This window comes from Elaeis guineensis, chromosome 14, assembly GCF_000442705.2.
Source record: "Elaeis guineensis isolate ETL-2024a chromosome 14, EG11, whole genome shotgun sequence".
NCBI lineage: Eukaryota > Viridiplantae > Streptophyta > Magnoliopsida > Arecales > Arecaceae > Elaeis > Elaeis guineensis.
The window spans coordinates 42,701,599-42,722,129 of NC_026006.2; the positions used below are offsets into that span (position 1 = coordinate 42,701,599).

The 20,531-nt window shown below is 43.1% G+C and overlaps 1 protein-coding gene across 3 annotated transcripts; it reads left to right on the plus strand.

Annotated features, from left to right (window-relative positions):
• Positions 1–7,490: 7,490 nt before the first annotated feature.
• LOC109506613 (G2/mitotic-specific cyclin S13-7) lies at positions 7,491–10,533 on the plus strand. Of its 3 annotated transcripts, none has more exons than XM_073248796.1 (9): positions 7,491–7,809; positions 8,417–8,528; positions 8,623–8,658; positions 8,746–8,806; positions 8,913–9,107; positions 9,199–9,447; positions 9,542–9,700; positions 9,790–9,968; positions 10,062–10,533. In XM_073248796.1, exons 1-9 carry the CDS (start codon positions 7,767–7,769, stop codon positions 10,246–10,248), a joined length of 1,221 nt encoding a protein of 406 aa, XP_073104897.1. In that variant the 5' UTR covers positions 7,491–7,766; the 3' UTR covers positions 10,249–10,533. The 3 variants fall into 3 exon arrangements, with proteins under 3 accessions (XP_073104897.1, XP_073104898.1, XP_073104896.1); XM_073248797.1 differs by having other exon boundaries at positions 8,749–8,806; XM_073248795.1 differs by having other exon boundaries at positions 8,623–8,806.
• Positions 10,534–20,531: the final 9,998 nt, after the last annotated feature.

Here is a 20,531-nt window from a genome sequence, read left to right on the forward strand (position 1 = left end):
TCATAGGTCGGCATTCCGACTACAGCACAGGCTGCTCAGGATCCGATGTTCGAGAGCCATACAGATCGTAGGTTGAGCGTCTGTCGCCCGGACCTTGGTCGGGTGCGCACATGGGGTCGGGTGTCAGCCAATCCCCAAACGTGGCTCATCGACATGACCATTCTGTAGAGTCCGATAGTCGAGTAGCATCCGACGCATTCGGATAGGGCAACGATGGCAAGTGAATACCCATCGTCCGACCCTTGGTCGGGCGTGTGCACTGGGACGTACGATAAATGGTGGCAAGCCAAATATCCTTCGACCGATCGTGATCGGGTCGGTTCGTCGCAAGTCGAATACCCATTGCCCAGATCTTGGTCGAGCAGGAACGTCACAGTCATCTTGGTATTTTGCCCTTTCTTAGTCGAAAGTTTAGCAAGTTAGCCAACGGCGTTGGTCGAAGCCCTTCGCCTTCAGAGGTGGGGGCCGTTGTAGTCATTTCACTCCTTCGATCTCTATTCTAGAATCCGATATGTCATCGATGATCGGGACGTAGATTGAGCCGTAGATTCAGTGATCGAGTCATAGATTCGACGATTGAAGCGTAGGTTTCCGACGAGACGTAGGGCTCAAGTCGGGACGTCGAGGCTCGTACTTCAGATGAGAGCCGACCCTCGACGGAGGGCCAAAACTTTGCAGACTCTGGAGTTCTGAAATCGTATTGTATTTCGAGCAAGAAGGGCGTACGGAGTTTATTGATAATACAATTTCAGGTTATCAGCATTCCAAGTTCGGGGAATAGCTGTCCCTTCTAGGGTCTCAAGTTGGTAGGCGCCCAGCCTGCAAGTGTCGGTTATCTTGTAGGGTTCTTCCCAGTTCGGGGATAGCTTCCCTTGATCCTGAGGCTTCGAGACTTTCGCCCTTCTCAAAATCAGGTCTCCGGGTCTGAAGGACTTCGGCTTGACTTTAGCGTTATAATATCGGGCCACTCTCTGTCGGTAGGAAGCCATGCGGAGTTGAGCCTCATGTCGGAGTTTGGGAAGGAGGTCCAAGTCAGCTCTCTGACACTCAGAGTTGTCTTGCTCACATATTGCTCGACTCTAGTTGATGGTAGCCCAATCTCCAGTGGGATCATTAACTCCGTTCCGAAGATCAGGTTGAAAGGAGTTTCCTCGATCGGGATACGAGGTATCGTTCGGTACGCCCAGAGGACCGAGTGCAATTCCTTGACCCAGAGGCCCCTGGCTGTGTTCAGTCGGGTCTTCAGTCCATGCAAAATGGTCTGGTTGGCCACTTCGACTTCTCCATTGGACTATGGATGTCCGACCGAAGTCAGCTTGTGCATGATATGAAACCTCGCACAGAACTCTCTGAAGTCGTTGTTGTCGAACTGTCGTCCATTGTCGGTGATGATGATATGCGGCAGTCCGAACCTAAAGATGATGGACTTCTAGACAAAGTCTTCCATCTTACGCTCGGTAATTTATGCCAGAGGTTCGGCCTCCACCCACTTGGTGAAGTAGTCGATAGCGACAACTACAAACTTTCTTTGGCCAGACGTCAGAGGGAAAGGGTCGAGTATGTCAATCCCCCATTGGGCGAAAGGCCACGGGGTGACAATGGCAGTCAGTTGGTTGGCGGGCCGGTGTTGCAAATTAGTGTACCTCTGGTATGGCTCGACCTCCGAACCAGGTCAGCCGCATCTTTCTTCATGGTGGATCAGTAGTAACCCTGCCGCAGGACTTTGTAGGCCAAGGATTTGCCCCCCAGGTGACTCCCGCAGATCCCTTCATGCACCTCCCTGAGTGCGTAGTCCGCATCCACCGGTCTGAGGCACCGTAGCAAGTGAAGGGAGAACGACCTTTTGTAGAGTCGCCTGTCCATCATTACGTACTGAGAGGCCACCCATCGGAGTCGCTTGGCTTCCGTAGGGTCTTCGAGGCTGATTCCGTCAGTCAGGTACTGAATGATCGGGTCCATCCAGCTTGGCTCGGTCGTCAGTTGCAGTATCTCCTCAGCCCTGTCGATGCTCGGTTGCTCGAGACTCTCCACAAGTGTTCGGCCCAAAGTGTCGTAGGCTGATGTCGCAAGCCTGGACAGTACGTCGGCCCGAGCGTTCTCCGACCTAGAGATGTGGGAGATCTCGAGATACTTGAGGTGTACCATGAGATCTTTCACCTTCTGAAGATATTTTGCCATGGTTGGGTCCCGTGCCTCAAATTCACCTTTGACTTATCCCACGATCCGCTGGGAGTTGGAGAAGACTCTGAGGTTGTCGATCCCGAGCTCTTGCACCATTCTCAAGCCAGCGAGAAGTGCTTCGTACTCGGCTTGATTATTGAAAGCTTTGAAGTTGAATCGGAGGACGTACTTGGTAACCACCCCTTCTGAGTTGGTGAGCAGGAACCCGACGCCGCTCCCTTGGGCATTGGAACCTCCATCTATGTGTAACACCCAGGTTGACCCGGGGTCACATTCGGAGGTCGTAGCTTCTTTGGAGCTCCCATCTTTCGACATTTGGTCGGCTGTCGGGCATTCCGCAACAAAGTCAACCAGGACTTGAGCTTTCAAAGCAGGACGCGGTTGGTACTGGATGTTAAACTCGCTCAACTTCACCATCCATTTCGCCAGTCATACTGATGTGTCGGGGCGACGGAGGATCGCCCTCAGGGGCTGATCGATCAGGACCACGATGGCATGTGCTTGGAAATATGGACGGAGTCGTTACGCGGATATGACCAGGGCAAATATCATCTTTCCACCCTTGAGTACCAAGTTTCGGCCCTGTGGAGCACCTTGCTGGTGTAGTATATGGGCTGGTAAATTCGACTCTCGCTCTTCCGGACGAGTACCGAACTAACAGCCTCTGGGGAGGTAGCCAAATAAAGATACAATGTTTCTCTGACTTCTGGCTTCATAAGCAGGGGCGGAGAGGCCAGGTACTTCTTTAAATCTTCAAAGGCTTGCCGGTACTCATTTAGCAAGGAAAAGTCCTTCGTCTGTCTCAGGATTTTGAAGAACGGGAGGCACCTCTCAGCCGACCGAGAGATGAATCGACTGAGCGCGATGACCTTCCCATTGAGCTGCTGCACCTCTTTTTTGCTGTTCGGGTGCCGCATGTCCATAATCGCCCTTATCTTCTCGAGGTTGGCCTCGATTTCTCGTTGAGAAATGAGGAACCCGAGGAACTTCCCCGAAGCTACCTCGAAGGCACACTTGGTCGGATTTAACTTCATCCGATGTTGCCGAAGGGTGCGGAAGATTTCTTCCAAGTCTTGGACATGGTCTGAAGCCTGTGCGCTCTTCACCAGCATGTCATCCACGTAGACCTCCATATTGCGCCCGATCTGATTCTTGAAGACTTTGCTGACGAGGCGTTGGTAGGTGGCTCCGACATTCTTCAGACCGAAGGGCATAACTCTGTAGCAGTAAAGGCCTTTGGCGGTCATGAAGGCCGTATGCTCTTTGTCCTCGGGCGCTATCCAGATCTGGTTATATTCGGCGAAGGCATCCATGAAGTTGAGTAGTCGATGTCTGGACGTCGCATCCACCAGTTGGTCGATCTTCGGCAGTGGAAAGCTATCCTTCGGACAGGTCCGATTCAAGTCGGTGTAGTCGATACGAATCCTCCACTTCCCGTTGGCTTTCTTTACCATGACGACATTCGCGAGCCAATCGGGATAGGTGGTTTCTCTGATGAAGCCGGCCTCGAGCAACTTGTCCACTTCCTCGTCGATGGCCCTCTGTCTTTCGGGAGCAAATGCCCGTTTCTTCTGTCTCACCGGCTTCACGCCAGGGGCGATGTTAAGTCGGTGAGTCATCATCTCCAGAGGTATGCTGGACATATCTGCTGCCGACCAAACGAATACGTCGGTGTTATTCTCTAACAGTTCTATCAACTGCCGTCGCTCTGGGTCGGTCAACTGCGACCCGACCCAGACGACCTGCTCAGGGTTTCTTGTCATCGGGATGGAGATTAGCTGTTTAGCCGGTTCACCCCACTCCTCCTCTTCCCGTTGGTCTAGCTTGTCGACCGTCAGAGAGTCCTTCGACTCAGTGCTTTGAGTAGAAATTTGGAAGCACCGCCGAGCGACTTGTTGATCCCCGCACATCTCTCCGACTCCATTTTTGATCAGGAACCGAACCAGCAGGTGGTACGTCGAGACTATCGCTCTAAGGGCATTTAGCTCGGGCCTTCCAAGTATGGCATTGTAGGCTGAAGGTACTTGGACGACCGCAAATGTCATATGGATGGTGCTCTGTCGTGGTTCGGTCTCAGCTGTCACGGGAAGAGTAATTTCTCTTTCCACTGCGACGGCTTCTCCGACGAAACCCACCAGGGGCGTGGAGACTCTCCTGAGTCGGTCGGTCGACAGTCACATTCGAAAAAAAGTCGAGTAAAACAAAGCATTAGTTGAGCTTCCATTATCGATAAGAATCCTTTTTACATCATAATTCGTGATTGTTTGCCGAGACAACAACAGCGTCATCATGGGGAGTTTGGATTCCCGAAGCATCCTCATCTGTGAAGATGATTATATTGTCCTGGCGCGGCTGCTTTGTTGACACTTCTCCAGTAGTCGTCCCCCGATCCAGTCGTTTGGAGATCATGTTGATGACCCCAGCCGTAGGTCGATTATTCACCGCCTCTTTAGTTGGTTGGGGTTGTCGGTCGTTAAGGGGCCGAGCCAGCGGATCCCTTCGGTACTTCCCGAGATAGCCTCGTCAGATGAGGTCCTCTATCTCATCCTTGAGTTGGATGCATTGCTCGGTGGTATGACCGTGGCTCTGATGGAACCGACAGTACCTTCTCCGATTGAGGCCTTTTGCCTTCAAAGGCGGAGGCCGTCGCAGATATTTCGTTTCTTCAATCTTCATCAAGATCTGCACACGAGGAGCAGAGAGGGGAGTGTAGGAGTCATACCTGCGATGCACCAGCTTTGGACTTCACAGTCGGGGCGATCTCGGGCTCCACCGTCGGGGTGAGACCCGTTTGTCGGTCGGGGGCCTGCTAGGTTCAGTAGGAGCCCGATCTTTCTTGCGCTTCTCCTTTTGGCCCGTGCTCTCGGTCAGGCGTCGGTCGGAAACTCCTTCGTCTGCGTGCATGTATTTATATGCACGCTCCAGCAATTCGGCGTACATTCGGGGGAGGATCTTGTCCAGGGAGTATCTGAAGCGAGACCCCCTTAGCCCCCTCTTCATGGCCGAAATAGCCTTGTCTTCGTTGAGGTCCCGGACCTCGAGCGTGGCCGCATTGAATCGGGCCACAAAATATCGTAGAGTCTCATTTTCTCCCTGCTTGAGGGAGAAAAGACTGTCTGAGGTTCGCGGCGGCTTCCGACTGGTGCTAAAATGGGCCATGAAAGAATGTTCGAGCTGTCCGAAGGAGTGGATACTTTTCGATCGGAGGCCGGAGTATTAGGCCTTGGCAGCTCTGCGGAGTGTGGCGGGGAAGCCGACGCAAAGGAGGGCATCGGTTGCCCCTTGGATTGTCATGAGAGCCTTATAGCTCTCCAGATGGTCAATTGGGTCGGTGGAGCCGTCGTAAGGCTCCACGTGAGGCATCTTGAACTGACTAGGGATCGGTTCGTCGAGGATGAATCGGGAGAGAGGTTGGGTGGTCTGAAAGTCGACGTCGTTAGACGACTTCTGTCCATCCGCCTGGAGCTGGGCAAGCCGACAGTCAATTTTTTCAAACTTGCGCTCGTAGTCGTTTAACCGTCGGTGTTGAGAAACTCCAGGAGTCGATCCTCCCGATGAGTTTGAAAGTGAGGCAGACGGCGTCCGCGACCGCTTCTCCCTCCTCGCTCGCTTCAGCTGGGAAGGGGAGGGATGTCGAGACCGACGGGCGTGACGCTGTGGCCGCCTCCCCCCTTCTTGGTGGGAGTGGTGAGATGGCTGCTCTTGAGGAGGAGATGAAAGTGGACGTGGGTGTCGGCGGCTGCTTCTGGACGGTATGGGATGCGCCACCGGTTGTTCCGTCAGAACGATTGCTACTGGAGATTTTTGACCGCATCCGTCAAAACGGTCATTTGCCGCACGATCGCCGCGATCTGTGCCTCCGTGGTCACCACCGGGTGTGGAGAGCTGGACTCCACCATGGAGGGTGAAGGAGAGGGCTCTTTCCGATGGGAAGAGTGCCTCTCCGACCTAGTAGCTCTCGATCGCTGAGCTCTGGTTTTCGTCATTTCGAGAGGTTTTTCAAGCTCTGTGGAGTTCGCTGGCTTACCTCTATCGAGTACCCCTACCTGGCGCGCCAAATATGTTGCGGCCAATCCTCCGTCGTCCGATCGCCGAGGTCGCACACCTGCAAGAGAAGTCCTCACAGACCGGAGATGCCTCCGGCGGGGACCCTCCGACGTTCAAGTCAGAGAGAGACTAGGCAACAGCAAAAAACCAGAGGCCCAGCTCGAGAGGGCTAGGGAAAGCTTGGGAGCTGGAGGGAGCGTCAGAGAGCTTACCAAGACTGTTGCCTTACCCCTTTTTTATAGTAGAACGCGGCGTGGTCCCACCATTAATGGTGCAGACAACTGGGGAGTTGTCAAATCGTCGGGGGCTGTCAAATCGCCGTGGACTGTCAAATCACCGCGGGCTGTCAAATCGCGGTGGACTGTCAAATCGCCGCGGATTGTCAGAACGAACCCATGTCCTCAGCAGGACAATGCCCCAAGGTGACTGCACAGCATGCCTTGACAAGACAACAGCCCATAGCGGTCGTACGGCCCTTGGGCGGGCTGGCCGACCATACGTCGGTATTCGGCTGTCGAGACGTCGGGTGATGACTCAGAGACAGCGTCGGCCGGTTTAATGCCTTGCTGAAGTCGGACGTCGGCTGCCACCCCCGACAGTGAGTCGGTGATTTGGACTCCGCGCTCGGCTAGTCGGGAACAGAATAGGTCTGTTCGATCGATACACCTTCGGTCGGATAATGTCGGTAGCTACTGTCGGCAGTCGTCGGTCGGTGCGATCGGTAGAGTCGAGCGTCGGTCGGACAGACCCGAGGGTGAGTCGACGTAAAAGGGATCGGTCGGTGTATCCCAACAGCCTTCATTCAAGTGAATCAACCATTGGGCCATGCAATGGCTGCTTCAAGAAATACAACGGATGATACGAATTTATGGTGCTTGGAGATCAGTATGATGCATGATTGAAAAATCGATGTCGCAAAAGAAGATCAACAATTTTTACGAAGGATACAGAAATGACTTCTCAACTCAGAGACTAGAACATGACGAGTTATCAATTTTATTTTTTATATTATATTTTTTAAATTTTATTATTTATTTATATATTATTTTACTTTTGATTTCTCTAGTTTTAACGGCGACCGCCTATTGTTTGGACTTATCGCTCGGCTTGTCCTGATCAAACGTCATTTGGGACCAATTAACCGAACCATCCGTTTGGTTGGGTCGGAAGCCCAGGTTTGCTCCGAAGCACTCGACGGAACACCTCACACACGGCACGAATATTAAACCAATCGCCCGACCGAACGCTCCCAGCCCTTCCCGACGTGCCGACTTCTTTTTCTTCCCTTTCCCCTTAATTCTTGTTTCGCAAAACTTTCAGAAGAGCCACGGAGGGAAACCAGAGAGAAGCTCGGGAGGGCGCATAGCAAGGGCTTCCTCTCTTGTCCTTCTTCTTTTTCTCTTTGTTGCAGCTTTGGAGACGGGATCTTGCCTGCTGTGGTGAATCTGAGCAGCGACGTGGAGTCGCCGAGCGCTCGCCTCCATTCGTTCTTCTCTTCGGTTCTGTCGAGCCAAGAAAGAGGAGGAGGAGAGCAAACCATGGCATTGATGCATTATGTCGTAGTTCCTCAGCATCAGAGAGGTGGGCGAGAATTCGAAACCCACCTCCTTTAATCCATTTCTCTTTTTATCTCTTAAATTGGTTTCTTGAACGGTTTTGTGAGAGAAAGCCCTTTTCTTGATGGCGTTTCTTCGGGATTTCCTGCGTTTCTTGGTGGAAAGATCTTTTCCTTGCTTTCTTTTCCCCCTTGCACCCGACCCTCTCGAACCATATCTATCTTGATGCTGTTTTTAGGGTTTCTCATTTGTTCCTATGTGGAAAAATCTTTTCTTTTCTTTCTCTTCCCCCTTTCCACTTACCTTTTATTGGTTCTTTGGCCTTTCTTTCTTCATGCGGTGTCTGATTTGGGGTTCCTTACGTTAAATTTGGTGGTAAAATCTTTCCATGTGCCTTTGTTTCTTCTCAAGGGTTGGGGATTTCTGAAGCTTTTACCGACTTTGTCTTTCCCAATTCTTCTGCCTTCCAATGTTAGGGTTCTTGCTCTTCTACGTGCCGTAAAAGCAAAAGGTTCAATAATGAATTACCAAGTTTTGGCCTTTGTTCCATTGTTTCTTTCTTCCCTTCTTTAGGACTTTTGTTTGTCTTCTCCTCTACGTTAATTCTTCTGATTTATATCCTGTGTCATTAGGTGATGGCCCTATTCCCACTGTCAAACAGAAAGCAGCAGCTGGAGGAGACGGAAAGAACCGTCGAGCACTAGGAGACATTGGAAATCCTGTAATGGTCCGTGGTGTTGAGGGGTAAGGATGTTTCAGCTACAATTGCTCAGAAGCTACAAAAAATTTGTGACTTTTAAAAAAAAAAAAAAATTTAACTCCTTTGCCTTGGTTACAGGAAACCACAGCCTCAGATCTCTCGCCCTGTGACCAGGTGGACTGCAGCTCTACGTTCTTTAAATTACTTCAAAAGAATTGCTTTAAGTGGTCTAAAACATCCAATACATTCTTGTATTTCTAGAAGTTCTGGTGCTCATCTTTCGGCGAATGCAAAATTAGCTACTATAGCCACTGCTGATAAGGTATAAATGGTGGTCTTTATCAAGTTTTCACCTCAATGAGCCCATTTTCTTGTATCACAATATCTAGTTATGGACTGAATTTGAATTCCACCTTTGTGATTTTCAGAATCCAGTGGTTGTGGCGGTTGATGTAGCAGTGGGAAAGGGCAGTGCCGTCGAGCCTGAGGAAATTATCGAAATGAGTCCTGACATAAATGAGCCAAAAGATCAGGTTCACGATATTGATGCTTTGGATGCCCATGATCAGTTAGCTGTCGTGGATTATGTTGAAGATATCTACAAGTTTTACAAACTTGCGGAGGTGTTATATATTTCCTCTATTTAAATATCCATTGCATCCATTTATTTTACCTATCTTAGCTGACGAGTGCTTGTTCCTTGGACTAATTCAGAATTCTAACCGACCGAATGACTACATGGAGTCCCAAGTTGAGATCAATGAAGAGAAAAGAGCTATTCTGGCTGAATGGCTGATTGAGGTACACCATAAGTTTGGGTTGATGCCTGAGATCCTCTATCTCACATTTTACATCTTTGATCGGTATCTTTCCATGGAAACAGTCCGGAGGAGGGAGTTGGCTCTTGTGGGTGTGAGTGCCATGCTGATTGCCTGCAAGTATGAGGATATACGGGCTGCAGAGGTACTAATTACGATGTTCTATAGATAAAAATGTTCTTTTTATTAGTATTATTACGATTACTGAGTACTGGAAACTGGGTTGTGGTTTAGAGCAGGTCAGCAACTTCATATGCATATTGGACAGCACATATAGCAGAGAGCAGATATTGAGCAAGGAGAAAGAAATTCTGAACAAACTTGAATGGAACTTAACTGTTCCCACGCCCTACATGTTCCTCGTGCGCTTTCTGAAAGCAGCCATGGCCGATAAAGAGGTGAGAACGATAGATGCTTTGACTTGTGTGGTCTTTAGAAGTGGCAGTTTCAGTTCAATAATTTTTTATTCTTTTGTTTATACTCGCAGATGGAGCACCTGACCTTCTTCTTTGCTGAGCTGGGTTTGATGCATTACTCAATGATCATGTACTGCCCATCCTTGATCGCTGCTTCTGCTGTCTATGCGGCACGGTGCACACTCAAGAAGACTCCCTTCTGGAGCGAAACACTCAAGCATCACACAGGCTTCTCGGAGCTGCAGTTGCTGTTAGTATCCACGACCTTGACTTCAGTTTATCCCGTTATTGTATCTAAAGTATTGAGCTTGGTCGCTAAACCAATTTCCATGTTTGGACACAGGGATTGTGCACAGCATCTAGTGAGCTTTCATTCCAACGCAGCAGAGACCGAACTGAAAGTGGTGTTTAGCAAGTACTCAAGCCCTCAGTGTGGTGCCGTTGCCTTGCATCCTCCTGCTACTAAACTGCTTGATGAGCTGAAGGCAGCTTTGATACATGACTGGGTCGGGGTTGGATTAAAGTTCTGACTTGATGTTTTCATTTTTATTTCATTCTGAATTTTGCACAAAGATTGTAAAGGGATGTGAAGAGAAAAGGGGCATGGGCTGAAGTTGGATCATCTTATTGATGATGGCATCTGTTGTTATGTGCTTTTGGGTCCCTACTCTTTTCTTTGTACCAATGACAGCGTGCGGATATCTCTAGTCTTATGAAGGAACTGATGCTTTGCCGCTGTCTTGTAAGGATATCTCTAATCTTATGAATGAACTGATGCTTTGTCGCTGTCTTGTAATATATTATGTTTTCTAGTAGTGCTGATTTGTTCGACTGCGTACCCTGTTGCTGGAATTAAATTACTGCATGGAACTTTGATGATGATGGAAGATCTGCCTCAATATAATCTCCTTTATTTTCTTATTGCATCTTTTATTTGTGTGCATGGTATATGATGACATTAGTCCCATAAAAGTCCCTATAAGTAGTTTCAGGTTGTTGGGTGGATGTCTGATCTGGACACCACCTTCTAAGATCTTTTCAGTACTACGCGATGCAGCAGGATGAAAGAAGAAACAAAATAAAAGAAAAACAATAAAATTACGTGAATCAGTCACAAAAAAGGGTTCGTCTCCACGGGACATGCAAACTTCACTATGAAAAAGAAATTTTACAAGAGGAGATCTCATCTTATTTGGGTACTAATCTCCCGTTAAAGGAAAAATAAATATTGTAACATCTGCAAATATGCCTCCTAAAATTATATTTCAGGCATTCTCTCGTGAAGCTCTCAACAAAGAGATGGTACAATGCCCTTAGCAGGTCACATCATGGCATCATCAACTCCACGTCTCCAACTTGTTCCGATGTGCTGGAGTTGTAGGGGTGGCAATCAGTCGGATCAAATCAGATACGGGTCAAATGAAATATTTATTAGTCCAAACCAGACATATAATTAAAGAGGTTAAAAATTTAGATTTGAACCTGATTTATTTATTAAATAAATAATATAATTCAATCTATATAACTCGTTTATTAAACATGCCAAGCCAAGATAAACAAGTTAAACAAATTCAGGGGGTCTTAATAAATTAAATAGATTTAAGTGAAATAAATAGGTTAAACAAATTGGGTTAAATAGGACAGAAATTGGTTAAATAGGTTCAAAATAAATTAAGTGGATTTTAATGGATTAAATAGATCAGGTCATGATGTGATCCAATTATTAAATAGATCAAAATAGATTAAACTAGGTAAACATTTAAACATGAACCTAATCTATTTAAATAACATATTTAGATAAATTGATCTATTTATGATCCAAATCTATTTATATCAGATTTGAATTGACTTAAAACTGATCATTTTCAGATCAGATTGATAGTTCAGATCATAAATTGCCATCTCTATTAAAATTTTCAAATGGCTCGCAAGAAGTAGTCATGGCTACCAAGACATACGATAGTGATTGGTTGAGTCCAACCATTTGTGGAAAGAGCGGCTGGGTGGATTGGAGGGCAATTGAATATTAACCCCACTTCCTCCAAAACTTCTAAAATATTTCCAAATAATTTATTTATTTAGAGTTTTAACAAATTAGAGTTATTTTTCTAGAAAGTTAGTCTCCCATTTATACATGTAGCAAGATTACGGTAAATTATATGAAAAAAGATCTAATAAAAAATATAGTTAATCCCATTAACTTCTTTATTTCTTAATGTGTAATTTCTCTCCTTTTTAATTTTCTCCCAACTCCAATTTTTTGAATTCTTTTTTTTTATCTTAATTTGTTAGCAACAAGACTATTTTTTTGTACACGGTGCTTTCATCACTATTAATTGATTAAGCTTTATCTTCTATCGTTGAAGATTCCGAAGCTTATTTACATAGCTGTTAATTAGTTAGTTTGTCTTTTTTTTTTCTTTTTTTCTCTATTTTTTTTTTTAGTTTGTTCGTATCATTATATATAGTAAAAGATAGCAAATACTGTTAAAACAGTATGATGAGGAAACAAACAAGATGCGAAAACAAACAATCTATGAGGCTGAAACTCTACTAATGACCAACCTAATGCTTATTAGATGGGCTGCGTTTGGCCGGTAATGGAGGCTGACCCTGAGTAGGGGGTTGGAATCTATGAGGCTGCCTTGGTGGCTTCCCTAGACGATTCATGAGCTTCCAATTTGATGACAAACCTCATGTTGTAGCAAAGCATGTAGACGACCCTTGTATTGGATGTAATAGACAAACTTGGGTCTTTCTTGTATATAATCTTTAAATTATTGAGCTATTGGAAGACAACCCATTAAAATTTCATGGCCAGGGAAAAATTGCATTCATGGTAACAAAATAAGATGAATAAAAGAAGAAATACATGCATGCATATACGGATATAAAGATAAACATGCACACATGCATATACAGATGCATAGGTGAAGTGAGATATATGGGCCCACATGCACCGCCACCGCTTAAGCACCCACCCAATTATATAGCAGCAAATTATACCTTACACTATGTGCATCAATGTGGCTATGTACTATGCCAATCATCCTGCACTCATACTGATAATTAGCCCAGAAGAAGAAGAAGAAGTGATTGGTGTGCATAATCATGCGGTGCATGCAATGTAAGATATAATTTCTCTCACATGATATAGCTAAGTTGCATGCAAACTATGTCAATTTTGGTAGCAGCCCAATGTTACAATCCTAGATTCAATAAGTCTCACTTTCTTGTCTACCCTTCCTTCCACAATACATAATACATTGAACAAACACATCATGATCGGTGGTTGATGATCCCTTCTCTATCAACTCTGCCCGGGACTTCTCTTTGAGATGTCCCAGTCTTCTTTGGAGTTCCTTGGTCTCATCCTCATCCAAGTCGATCAACTTCCTCGCAAGACAGACTATCTCCTTCCTTCCAGCAACATCTTTCTCCTTGTTCTTCAATCGAAGCCCAAACTTCCATTTGTCCATGATGAACTTAATTTTGAAATATTGATCCCACATCAATGAAAATGTGAGCATTGGCACACCAGCATATCAGCCTTCTAAAACTGAACTCCGAATACAATGTGTGAAAAATCCCCCAACTGAAGGATGAGACGATGCCTTCACTTGATCACACCATGGCACCAAACCGTCTCTGTTCACACTTCACACGTGCTCCATTTCTGCACTTGTGACCTATAAGAAGCAATGACCGCTTGCACCAAGACAATGCTATCTCATCCACTTGGGTGCCTGAGAGAGACACGAAGCTCCCCAGAGAGATGTTGCAGGATTACTTATTAATTAGTTTGAAGTCCAAAATAATAATAAACAATCACATATAGAAAAATAAGATACAATAATTTATATGGTTTGGCCTTCAGCCTACGTCCATGAAGGAAGATTGGGAAAATTTTATTATATCAAAAAAAGAAAGACTACAAAGAGCATGCAGTAGCTCAAACCAACGAAAGACAGCTCCTCCAATAACAAAAGAGTTATGATTACGATATATATAAAGTTACTAAATTCTTAAACAAAGAGAAAAAACCAAAAAATTCAAACCATCCAACAAAGTATAAAATAGATCAAATTCATAATGCAGAACTCATCAAATTCAAACCATACTTAACAAATCTCTATCTTGACTTGAATTCTATAAAGTTGCAATACAAAATAGTGAACTCCTCTCCATCTCCTCCAATAATGGCCCTAAGGGCCTAGCTCAGCATTTTAAAATATGAACCAAATCTAAGCAGTACTTGAACTTAAGAGTAGTAAGTAGCTTGATCATCATATCTACTAAATTATCTGCCATATGAATCTTTTTTAGTGCAATAACTCATGATACAACATCTCAAATGAAGTGGTATCTAACATCAATATGCTTGATCCTATCATGATATATCTAATTTTTAGTCAGTGGTATCTAACGACTTACAAATCATGAGCCAAGCTACTAATGCTGAGGTCGAGCGCTCTAGGCCGAATAATTCAGTTAAATCACTCTAATCTTTTATCTTATATTTTATTATTTCTCTTTTTTATTGTTATTCCAAAGCTCTTTCTGACTTGAGTATTGAAGAGTTCAGCTAGGGCCAATTTGGCAAGCTCCTTTCTTCGTATCGAATAGGATTTTGGCATCAATAGAATGGCATCGTCTATGGAAAAATCAAGAAGATATCCCATTTTCTTTCTCCATTGGATCTAAGCATCTTCAGTAATAAAAAGGTTCAGGACTTCATCTGAAAGTCCATTATATATATTGGTTTGGACTGTCATGAGCCATTATCATTGACAATGAATGACAGTTTAATAATCTAAAGTTTAAAGAGTTTTGCTCGGAGCTTAATATCGACCATAGGCTCACTTTGATTAGTCACCCTAGTCTAATAGAGAAGCTGAGATGACAAATCATGCGATCTTATGAGGATTAAAGTCAAAGCTCGATCAAGCCTTCTAGATTGAGGAACTATGCAACATACTCTAAGCTTATCGAATGACTCCTCGGACTCCTACTAGAGAGACACCCTTCAACCATATTTTTGGCACCGAGGCAGTCATGCCCATTGAGATTGGAATGTCAATAACTAGGGTGGAACACTATCATGAGCAGGAGAATCTGGGTTGACTTCGAACAAGCTTGGACTTGTTAGAAAAAATCAAAGAACGAGCTCGAATCAAGATGGCATCATACCAGTAATAGATAGCCCACTGCAATAATTCGTAGGTCAAATCAAATATATTCTGATCGGGTGACCTCATCCTCCATCGAGCCAAGGTGTCTAAACCTACTTAGCAAGGTAAATTAGCCCCAAACTACGAAGGACCGTATCAAATCACTAAAGTTAACAAACCAGAGGCTTATAAAATTGAAGGCCTCAACCGTACCCCCATTCCTCGAACATGGAACATCGAGAACTTAGCAACGCTTTACCAGTAAGTTGTATATCAATTTATGAAATCAACAAAGATGTCCTCTTCATGTTTTTATCCAGGTTTCTTATTAAAGTGACTAAGTAAAAAGTCGACTAAAGTTAGTCGTAGCTGACCACTAATGAAAGCATCGAAAACAAATGAAGACATCCAAAGCATAAGCTTGAGACAATCAAGCCAAGCCTTAGTCCTTGGGGAAAGATGGTTGGATAAAATTTGATTCAAGGTATTTGGGCCTCAGTCTCGATTCTGACGACTGAGTTGAAAATTAAGTACCAACCTTATGGAGATATCTCAGTTATGGCTAAGACCATTAAATAAATGATCAATAAAATATCAATCACAGAGATATATCTTGATCCAAGTTAGGACCTCCATAATTTCTTGTCGAAATCTTCTTGATCATATCATGTTTGGTCAAATGAAGATGATGCTACTAACTTGGAAAAATTTATCACCAAGAATCAACTTCAGATAATGTGACTTTGGAAAATAGTTCGAAATAATGACCACTACATTGAAACCAGCCTAGTCAACTAACCAAGCTGGCAAACTTCTGGTCAGACAACCGTACGACCCTAAAGACTTAAGGACGAGCCAATAAACACACACATTGATATAAGATGAAGAGAAATTCATTTCATTACTTCAAAAATTTCATTACAATAAATAAGAAAAGCAAAAATACAAGGATTAAACAACATCCTCAGAAGTAGACTCAATAGCACCCTCGGTAGCTAGCTTGGTGATGACCTTGACAATAGGCTCGAAAGTCAGAGCCTCGATAGCTAGGACAAGCAGCATGGCTAAATCCTCCTCAGCCTCATTATTGCTATCCTCAAATTGGAGATACTTGAGGTCTACTTCTAGAAGTAGCCAAGCAACTCATGCCTTGCAGGCCTTAAAGTCATACTCATATGCTAGTGAGGAGTCTTCAACGACCTCGGCCTTAAAATCTTCAAAGGCCCTGAACTGCTTAATGGCCTTAATGTTGATCCTATGATTGATTTTGATGTTTACCAAATTTTAAGTAATTATGATTCTAATCATATATTTTAAGATTGAATGTAGAATTTTTTAAGTATCTAAAATGAAGAATTTATCATAAGAACAAATTTTCTCAAGATGTCAAGCCAAAGTAATCAAAAGACCAAATTCTTACAAGTTTGAATGGCTCATTATGAAGAAATGAGATTAGAAGAATCAAACGTCATTTAAAAATTTTGGAACCAATAAAAATTCAAGTTTAGGAGGCTAAACTATGAAGAAAAATATTGTTGAAAAATTTAGAGCCGACTCTAAAAGGTTTCAAGTTGACTCTGACATGTTAAGAATGCCTTGGCATGAAATCGAGCCGACTCGGAATGAATTGGAGCTGACTCTCTTAGAAAGATAGAAAGTTAAATTTTACAGAACTAAGGCAAGCTGACTCGGATAAAAATGGAGCTGGCTTAAATTCAAACCGAGCCGGCTCAAGATCAGTTCGAGCCGACTCGACGGCTTCTAACAAGCACAACGACTAATTTTTTATATTTTTTTAACGACTATTTTTTTATCTCTAACAGCTATTTCCACCCTTCCAATGGTCAAAACTCACTTTTCAAGCCTTGGTTCGGTATCATTGCAATCCCTTCATGACGTCTTCTGTTGATTTCTAGTGGTAAATTATCTCACTGACAGGGATTGGGGAGGAATAAAGAAAAAAGGCAAAAAAAAAAAGGAACTTTGCGCAACCATGTACAGACTTTGTTATTTGACTCTAAAATATTCATTGGACCATCTCAACCCATCAGGTTCTCCTAACTTATCCATCCATTGCATGAAATCTTGAACAAAAGCATGAATGCTTTCTATTCTTCCAACTCTCTTACCTTACTCCTTGGCTGCATACCATCATCTGCATCCAAGTCCCACTTCTGCGCAGCTTCTGTTATCTTCTTCCTTTTAATAAAACCTTCTTCTTTCTCATTTTTCAACCAAAAAAACCAACCTTCCAGTCATCCACAATCAACTTATTATTCGGGTTCTCGAGTTGCATCTTTTGTGTGCAAGAATGATTGATCTTCTTTCGCGACATCAACCATTGGATTTTGTCATGCACGTATCTCAAAGCATCCAAGTTCGCTCATCCGTCGCTTGCATAGATCTTGAAGCAGCCATTGCACGACCCAATGGTGTATTTGTGTGAAGAAAATCTTTATTTGAGTGCCAATCTCATGTCAAAGGAAAAATAAATGTTGAAACACCAGCAAATATGCCTTCTAAAGTTAAATTTCAGGCATTCTCTAATGAAACTTTCAACAGAAAGATGGTACAACACCCTCAACTGATCACATCATAGTATCATCAACTCTATGTCTCCAACTAGTTTTCCATATGCTCAAATTCTAGGGTGGCAATTAGCCAGATCAAATAAGGTACGGATCAAATGAAAAATTCATTGGTCCGATCCAGACATATTTATTAAATAGATTAAAAATTTAGATTTGATCCTGACTTTTTTATTAAATAAGACACGATTCATATAACTCATTTATTAAAGTTATCAATCCAAGATAAATAGGTTAAACAAATTAAATCAGTCTTAATGGAGTAAATGGATTTAAGTGGAGTAAATAGGTTAAACATAGATTAAATAAGACATAAATTGTTTAAGTAGGTTCAAAATGGATTAAACAGATCTTCCATGGGTTAAATAGATTAGGTTATGATGTGATCCAATTACTAAGTGGATCAAAATAGATTAAATCAAGCAAAAGTTTAAACATGAATCTAAACCATTTAAATAAACATATTTAGACAAGTTGATTTACTTATGATCCAAACCTATTTCTATCAAATCTGAACCGGCTTAAAGCTCATCTTTTCCAAATCAAATTGATGGTTCGGATCATAAATTGCCATCCCTATCGAATTCTTCAAACTATATATTCACAGGTAGACGCTAGCTGGCTACCAAGACATATGACAACTGATCGGCTGAATCCAACCATTTGTAGAAAGAGCATGTAGGCACATTCTCAACTAGCATATGAGGGATTGGAGGACCAATTGGGTGGATGCTGAGTGTGAGTAATACGATGTTAATTCCACTTGCTCTAAAACTTATAAAATATTTCAAAATAATTTATTTATTTAGAGTTTTAATAAATTTAGAAGTTTTTTTTTTTTAGTCTCCCATTTATACATGTAGCAAGATTACGGTGAATTATATGAAAAATGGTCTAATATTTTTTTTTCAATCCCATTGACTTCTTTATTCCTTACTGTCTAATTTCTCTCCCTTTTAGTTCTCTCCCAAGCTTCGAGTTTTCGAACTCTTTGCTTTTGTCTTTCATCATTGTTAATTGATCAAGCTTTATCTTCCATCTTCTACCAAAAAAAAAAGCTTTATCTTCTATCATTGAAGAGTCCGAAGCTTATCTTACATAGCCGTTAATTAGTTACCTTGTCTTTTCTTTTCTTTTTTCTCTTTTTTAGGAGACAACAAATGCAATTTAAAATAGAATGATGAGGAAACAAACAATCTATGAGGCTAAAACTCCAATCTGAAAGTTTGTGAATGACCAACCAATGCTTGTAGATGGGATGCGATTGGTCGATAATGGAGGCAGACGACCCTAATTAGGGGGTTGGCTGCCATGGTGGCTCCCCTTTCGTCCCTCAGACTAGGCACTTTCATCATGGTCAATACACCTACAACCAAAACGGACCATCCCTATCATGTCCATGTGTTTCATAACCATTTAAGCTTAGATTCAAATTTAGTAGTGTGGTGGGAAGATAATTAATTTGAATAAATGACCGGTTAATATAATTGTGTTATATTATATAAAAGCTAGAGCCTTGGAACACCTTTATAAAAAGAGCGTGAGTGTGTTTGTTAGGAGAAGTTATTAGGGGTTGTTGGACCATTGAACAGAATAATGGATGTGTCAGGAACGTCCTTGTGTTTGTTAGGAAAAGTTGTTAGGGATTGTCCTTATGTTTGTTAGGAGAAATTGTTAGGGATTAATTGTTGGACTGTTGAACAAACTACTGCATCAATACTTTTTCGCAAGCTTATGAGAGGTGCAACCATGTTAAGCTTGGAGTAAAGTTGTTGGAATCTTGATCGAGGAAGGGGCTTGGTAAACACGACCTCAAGCTAGTTTTTTATCGAGATGAAGGTCACCCAAAGCTGCTTGGAGGCCACCAGTTCTCAGAAAAAATGAAAGTCCATTTCGACATTTTTTATTCGGATATGAAAAATAGGGTTAGCAGCTAGATATGTGGCCTCGATATTATCACACTAGAGAGTCGGGACGTCAGCAAGAGGTAGATGTAGCTCACAACGAAGAGACTTGAGCTGAATAACTTCGACCATTGTATTGGTGATGCCTTTGTACTCTGCTTTGGTGCTCGATCAGGCAACGATGATTTGTTTCTTTGCACTCCAAGAGATCAAATCCTTGCCAAGATAAATGACATAGCTGATAGTTGATCTATGATCAGGTTGAGAGCCGATCCAATCAGCATCACTGAATGCCTATCGAACCCGAGGTGAGTCATGATGGAACCATAAACTATAGTACAAGATCCCCTTCAAGTATCTCAAGATGCATTTTACAGCAGACTAGTGAGTTTTCATAGGGCTGTGTATGTATTAACACACTCTATTGGCTGCAAATGCAATATCCGAGTGTGAGAGGGTAACATATTACAGTGTCCCTACTACACTCCTATACAAAGATGAGCTGAATTTTAATGCTTTGAGAATCAAAATAAGATTTCCTCAGTACTCCATCAAAAAATAAGTTCTGAATAAGTTTTCTTTTATTTTGGGAGACAATTCTTTATAAGCTTTCCAACTGGCATTGGGTAAATGGAAAGAAAGAGCTGAAAATATTTCTTGTTGGGGCCTAGGGACTTGCAAAAGGATCAGATAAGAGAGAAAGCATCTGATTGTTCTCCAACTGCAAGTACAGGACGTAAGCAATCCAATAGCAAACTCCTTATGGTAGCAAAATAAATTGACTACACTTTGATTGAATGTATTTATTTAACAAACATGACCTTGGTTCGGTATCATTGCAATCCCTTCATGACGTCCTCTATTGATTTCTAGTGGTAAATTATCTCACTATTGGGGATTGGGGAGGAATAAAGAAAAAAGGCAAAAAAAAAAGAAGGAACTTTGCGCAACCATGTACAGACTTTGTTATTTGACTCTAAAATATTCATTGGACCATCTCAACCCATCGGGTTCTCCTAACTTTTCCTTCCATTGCTTGAAATCTTGAACAAAAGCATGAATGCTTTTTGTTCTTCCAACTCTCTTACCTTACTCCTTGGCTGCTTACCATCATCTGCATCCAAGTCCAACTTCTGCACAGCTTCTGTTA